This window comes from Sarcophilus harrisii, chromosome 6, assembly GCF_902635505.1.
Source record: "Sarcophilus harrisii chromosome 6, mSarHar1.11, whole genome shotgun sequence".
Lineage (NCBI taxonomy): Eukaryota > Metazoa > Chordata > Mammalia > Dasyuromorphia > Dasyuridae > Sarcophilus > Sarcophilus harrisii.
This window is the reverse complement of record NC_045431.1, coordinates 156,680,527-156,687,310: the sequence shown is the minus strand read 5'-3', so window position 1 is coordinate 156,687,310 and position 6,784 is coordinate 156,680,527. Positions and strand designations below refer to the sequence as shown.

The window sequence follows — 6,784 nt, the reverse complement described above, 5'->3', positions numbered from 1 at the left end:
AAGCATTTCCATAATGTAATGCTATAAAAAAGATGATTGCACATGAAACGGTAAATCTATTATGGAATAACTTTCTTGCTTCTTTTCCTTAAAAGCCCTTACTTTTGTTTTTGTTTTTTTAGAACTTTCTACTATATTCCATGGAGCCACAGTCTATATGGGAAAAAAATGCAATAATAGTAATTCATGTTGACAATGACCTGCAGCAATGTCATGGAGTTTGTGAAGGACACTTAAGAAAAAAACAAGCTTAGCAATGACATTTTTAAGCTTCAAAGACTGATGACTCAGTCCACTAGAAACCTGGGCAGTGGGAGGATCCTTGAGAGTGGTAAATAAATAGGAGGCACTGTTCCTGAAGAGAGAACAGATTAGATTCAGAGTTGTTAATCAAGTCTGAGTCCTTCTCCTAGCAATGATAATGTCATTCACAACTATATTTCTGATCTTTGGTATGCTGGTGATCACCACAAGCTCTTCAGATCCAGGTAAGAATATTCATTTATGTTTTTCTGAGTATCCCTTTGAAAAAAAGTTAAAATTGGCTAAGCAAGATATATTAGTGTCATTGCATTCCATTACTAGATAGAATTTTGTTGTCTGACTCTCCATGACTCCATTTGGGGGGATTTCTTGGGAAACCTAGTGGAAGTGGTTTGCCATTTCCTTCTCCAGCTCATTTTACAGATGAGGAAACTGAGGTAAACAGGGTTAAGTGACTTGCCCAGGGTCAACCTACTAGTAAGTGTCTGAGACCAGATTTGAACTGATGAAAATGGGTCTTACGGATTTCAGATCCAGCACTGCACCATGTAGCTGCCCTACTGGATAGAATACCATTCATTTAAGACTAAAATGAACAAGTTTCTCTTAGGGCTCAAAGTGCTTCCCAAAAAAGTAAGTATTTCAGGAAGTTGCTTAAACTTCAGGAGTCACTTTGTAGATGAAGGAGAAGGAAGACAGAAAAGGAGCGAAACAAACAAACAAACAAATCATCTTTCAACATGCAACAACAGGATCCAATATACACCTTTACTATCAGTTATTGAAATTTTCAGTTGCAAATCACTGCTCTTGGGGCACTCTTGGTAACAGCCTAAATGGAATGTTTTGAATTATATGTTATGGTTACACAAATTCACAACTTGGTTTACTCAGGTTCATTTGTTTTATTGTAACCAAAATGTAATATTATCAAAAATAAGTATCAAAAAGGAAAGAGGGGGAAAATAATCTAGAGTTTTACAAAATTATAAATAGTAAGTCCTGTAATCTGATGATAAACCTTAAGCATATCTTCATGAAGTAGTCCTAGAGAAATTAGATAGCCCTATACAATACACCAGAAATTAAAATTTTAAAACCTCATCATTTAGGATTATATGTGACAGGAAACTCATCATTTTATAATATCCATAGAAATAGTTGGTCAAGTTCTGATGGACCAGGCCATCCTCAGCAACGAGATCAACCAAATCATTTCTAATGGAGCAGTAATGAACTGAACCAGCTATGCCCAGAAAAAGAACTCTGGGAGATGACTAAAAACCATTATTACATTGAATTCCCAATCCCTATATTTATGCCCACCTGCATTTTTGATTTCCTTCACAAGCTAATTGTACAATATTTCAGAGTCTGATTCTTTTTGTACAGCAAAATAACGTTTTGGTCATGTATACTTATTGTGTATCTAATTTATATTTTAATATATTTAACATCTAATGGTCATCCTGCCATCTAGGGGAGGGGGTGGGGGGGTAAGAGGTGAAAAATTGGAACAAGAGGTTTGGCAATTGTTAATGCTGTAAAGTTACCCATGCATATATCCTGTAAATAAAAGGCTATTAAATAAAAAAAAAAAAAAGAAATAGTTGGTCATACAATTTGAAAAAATGAAATGCCTTAGAGGAATTAATTTTTCTTCTAAAGTTTTTTTTTTTAAATTAAGACTTTAAGTATTATGACTGGGGTTTAAAACTGAGAAGAAATGGAATCAGAAGCAGAACTCTTTAACATTTCTAATTTTTGATTGTCTGGGATGTAATTCATTTCTTTAAGATATAACTATGGGAATAAATTGGATGCTTGGGTATTTTTTTTATAGCTTTAGACACTGTAATGATCAAAAGTGGCATCAACAAATGCTTTTGCCAGAAGTTATCAACTGAGGCCATCCCTTCAGAAGAAATTATATCAGTGATTATCCATCTACCTACGGAATATTGCAAAAAACCAGAATTCATGTAAGTTGCAAGTAAGAAAATAGATTTCTCTTTTCCTAATTTCATTAAGTAAAATGGAGTCTATGATAGCTAAGCTTCTCGTGCATTTTCCCAAAGTAAAGGCTTTTCCAAGATTACTGTGTTCTATGGTATGTCTCAAGCTTTGGAGTTTTTTTGGTTCCCCACTATTCTCTGATGTCAGAAAACAGAAATTTCTCATTGTTATCTGCTGTTCTTTGATAAATAGTCTTCTGAGCTTCTGTCAAAACTCCCATGTACCAGAAAGTTGTATTTAGAATGTTAAAAAATAAATAATATGTTTTCCAAATGGAAAAGAAAAAGAAAAAAGAAAGTAAGAATAATACTGTTCTCAACTACTAAAGTCCTACTCATATGCCTCATTTTGGTTTGGAGGTGTTCCTTGTTCTCCAAGGCTATGACAGCAGAGCATAAGCTTGAGCTGATACTACCCAAATGGAAAGGCTTCAAGTAAGGGCCAGCAATCAGTTAACTTTGATCTTTTATTCAAGGGCAGCCTTGACAGCAAGAGTTAGTGACAGAGCTGGGTCTTAATTCCAGTTCTATAAAATGGAGCAAAGTACTTTCCTTCTTGAAAGCACTGTATCTCAGCTCAGAAGACCTGACTCTCCAATTCCAAGTTGTAGGACTTTAGACAAATTGCTCATTCACCATGAGCTTCCTAATCTGTACAAGGTCGATCTCCAAGCTTTCCATCTCATTCCTCTGGCTTCAGTTTTCTCATCAGCAAAGTGAGAGGCTTGACCTCTGAACTCTATATATCACTCCTAACTCCCACATCACTTTACATCTACAACACTATGAAAATTTTTAATGAAAGGGTTGGATTGTTTGATCTCCAAGATAACCTTGTAGGTCCAAAATTCCATCATTCTATAAACTTTCCATACAAACACTACTTTCTCATAACAGCTGTCTCTTTGGCAAGACCTCCATGTCTCTGTAAATTTAGTCCTTTTCTCCTATAATCTACTAAGAACCTTTTTTCTCCTTGTATTCCACTTTAAAAAAAGAAACATATTGACTTCTTTGTGTGTGTATCTGTGTGTATATATATATATATACACACATATATACATATACACATATATACACATGAAAGGGATAATTATACATGCCTATATATGTGTGTGTGTATCATATCAGAGAAATCTGAATTATAATGGTATTAAAAGATAAAAATATGCTGATATTATATAATACTGTATATATTTTTTATATATTTCTGGGTTTCTAAACTTTCTTTGCATTATCTGCTGGCCTTTGCATGTTATCTGCAGCTTCCACAACCCTCCCCTCAAAATTCCTATTTAATTTCTTATGCCAACCCATGATATATCTAAACTGCAATTAGGAAGGTCCCAATGTGGAAGGGGTAATTGTATACATACGAACACACACACACACACATACACACATACAGATTGTGTCTAATGTCACTGACTGGAAGTACTGTAACCTTCTGATAAAGACGTGGTGCTGTGCTGTGCTAGACAGTTCCTCCCTTCTCATTTTTTTTCATAAATAATTTATAGAAGGAATCCTTTTTATTTTATTTTCCTGACCATTTGCTGCAATCCAAAGTCTAACCATCATCCAATTTCACCTTGTTTCTCTCCACCAAATTGTCATTAGACAAAGGTATGACATTTAAGATTGGGAAAAAAAACCATTTTGAAGATTTGTTTTTTTCTGTTTTTTTTTTCAGATTACTTTTGAAGAATGGGAAAAAAATTTGTGTGAATCCAAAGAGCAAATGGATAAAATCTGTCTTACAGAGTTCAATGAGGTTGGAAATCATTTCTCAGATATATAGAGAATTAAGTCAAATTTATAAGAATTCAAGTCATTCCCCAATTTATAAATTGTCAAAGGATACAAACAGGCAGTTTTTAGCAATCAAAGCTAGATATAGTCAGTCATGAAAAAATACTCTAAATCACTATTGATTAGAGAAATGCAAATTAAAAGAATAGGTACTGTCTTACACCTATGAGACTGACTAATAAAACTGAAAAGGGATGTGGGAAAATTGAGATACAATTGTACTGTTAGTAAAGTTGTGAACAGATCTAACAATCTGAAGAGCAAAACAGTTTATGAAATGAAACTAGTGGCTTCATTTACTAATTAGTATTGATTTATTTGCTCCATAGATTGAAAACTACCTCAACAGAAAAGAAGAAAAGCTGGAAACACTTTTAAGATCATCTGAGTTCATTTTTCTTCTCAATAAGAATTCTCATTTCTTTTACTATTTTTAAAAATTCCAATAAAAGCATCTTTTCAGGAACTTCTTCTTAGAAACAAATTGCCAAAATGACCTTTCTGAAGCAACTCAGCAACATGTTGGCGTCTCTCTAAAGAAGCAAACAAGTACTTGATTTGCATATCTTTAGTTAACATTAGTAAATAAATTTATTAGATATAAAGGTTATTTCATATCAATCTTAATCAGTACTAGATGTAAGGATGACCCTTCATACCCCCCAGTTTTCAAAGAAAGATTTTCCTTCAAATGAAATCACAGCTTAAATATCAAATTGGAGCAGCTGGCAAGAGTTAGGAAAGGAAGCAAGGAATCTTTTCTTCACCATGAATTTCTGAAATTAGAAGGAGAGAAAATTGCCCAGGGAATTCACATAATTATAATTGGATTGTCTTCACAAAGTAATGGGCAATTAAACCTCTTGGGCACAGACTAGATTAAAAAGATCAGGACTTGTTAAACCTAAAAATTCTCTCTACCTTAGTCAACTGTAGCAAAGAAAAGCCAATTGATTGTGTTGTGCTATTGGCACTGGCATCATGCCAGGGTTGTGTGGTAAAACATAATGACTCTGAAGACAATTATTTGGAATGAAATCCTTCCCACGATGGTTATCTCCAATATAATCCTGAAGAAATCGCTGCAATTTCCTGGCATCAAATCTCTTATCTCTGAAACTGAAGGAATTGATGAGATAGCCTAGAGGTCTTTTCCAAGCCTACATTTAACATCCTACAAAGAAACATCCCAGAATCAAATTCAGAGCAATCAGGATTATTTATAATTAAGCTTATTTTACAGATCTCTTGCCTTCTATGATGTGTTTGCTACAAATCAAGGAGTAAACAATTCTAACATAAATGATTTTTTTCTGAAGTGTATCACTCATGTGCTGTTCTTCAATAAACAAAAGCAGATGTTTTACTTAATTGTGATAAATTCTTTCTTTCCTACTAGTCACTCAAAGATCATGATTGTTTATGGCAAAGTTTCTTAAACTGTGAGTTGTAACCTCACATATGGGGTCACATAACTGAATGTGGAGATTGTGAAGTTTTGATTTATTATCAGTAAATGTTTGATTTGTGTAACTATGTTATATACCTATATACCCAGAGTCACAAAAATTTCTCAGGTGACAAAGGATTATGAGTGGGAAAAGTTTAAGAGGCCCTGGTTTATGGTAGAAGTTCTAATTTTTCATGATGAAAAAAATCACAGCTCTCTCACACTGAGTTTTTTAATATCATGAGTTGTTTCCATTTTGGGAACAATCTAAAATTATGTAGACATGGTCAAGGGCAGCATTATTTCCAAAATCTTCTTAGTCTTAAGATCTCTCATATTTAAAATGTGATATTTTCCCAACATGTAAAATATCATATTTTTGTATTATTAAAGACTAGACTGGACATTCATCCACATTGTGAGTGCCATGAACTGAACCCATAAGAAGAGGAGTTCCTTTCCCTGTCCTCCCTCTTTCACCCTGGCTGGGTAAATGGGCCTGGGGCTATTTCTTTCTGCTCTGTGTTGTTTGAATGCCCCAGTTCAGATTCAGGTGATCCTCATGAAACCTTAGAATCTTAGCTATAATTATCTTGTAGCCAGGATTTCTGGTAGGATGCTATAGCCAACCAGCCAGACGGACAGACCCTGAGAAGTCAGAATGTCTGGGATTGGGTTGTAAGGCAGGCGATATCCTGAAATTGAGAACAACGTGATTGGTTATATAACTGAGGCAAGGGGAACAATGATTGGTTAGAAGTTGAGAATGGGGGCTAGCAATTAACTTCTCCTCCCCTCCTGTGACTCTGAAATGTTCATTGTTTGAGTCCACCAGCCAGGAGAGTAAAGTAGACATCCTTAATGCATAGCTTGGTGACATAAACATAGTAGACCAGATTCCCTGGTATCCACCCACATCCTCCAAAGATAAGAAATTTCTGTGAGACAAGAATAGAACAATGATTAGCAGCAGAACCTGATTTCTAAGCTAAACTCATAACAGGCCAGCTGAATTCTAAACTAAGTTCAGACACAAGGAACTATGATTTAGGAAATTGTGAGACAAAATCAGTTATAGAATGAAATCAGATACAAAATCAATGTTTCCTTTTCTCATTGTGAAAGAAAGGGATTTGGATATGGAATTGGGATTGTACTCTATAGTAATTGATTTATAATATGACCCTAATTCCTATCCACTCCCCAGAGATTGATGTGATAGAAAGGGGTCTCCCAAGTATTG

At 34.6% G+C, this 6,784-nt stretch overlaps 1 protein-coding gene across 1 annotated transcript; it reads left to right on the top strand.

Annotated features, from left to right (window-relative positions):
- Positions 1–376: 376 nt before the first annotated feature.
- Positions 377–5,483, top strand: LOC111721298 (C-X-C motif chemokine 10-like). The gene is made up of 4 exons (XM_023505715.2): positions 377–488; positions 2,108–2,246; positions 3,973–4,053; positions 4,421–5,483. The coding sequence occupies exons 1-4, from the start codon at positions 416–418 to the stop codon at positions 4,467–4,469; spliced, it is 342 nt and encodes a 113-aa protein (XP_023361483.2). The 5' UTR covers positions 377–415; the 3' UTR covers positions 4,470–5,483.
- Positions 5,484–6,784: the final 1,301 nt, after the last annotated feature.

Coding starts and splice junctions, on each gene's coding strand:
- LOC111721298 (XM_023505715.2), top strand. CDS start 416: ATGATAATGTCATTCACAACTATATTTCTGATCTTTGGTATGCTGGTG. Junction 2,247..3,972: donor TGCAAAAAACCAGAATTCAT/GTAAGTTGCAAG, acceptor TTTTTTTTTCAG/ATTACTTTTGAAGAATGGGA. Junction 4,054..4,420: donor GTCTTACAGAGTTCAATGAG/GTTGGAAATCAT, acceptor TTTGCTCCATAG/ATTGAAAACTACCTCAACAG.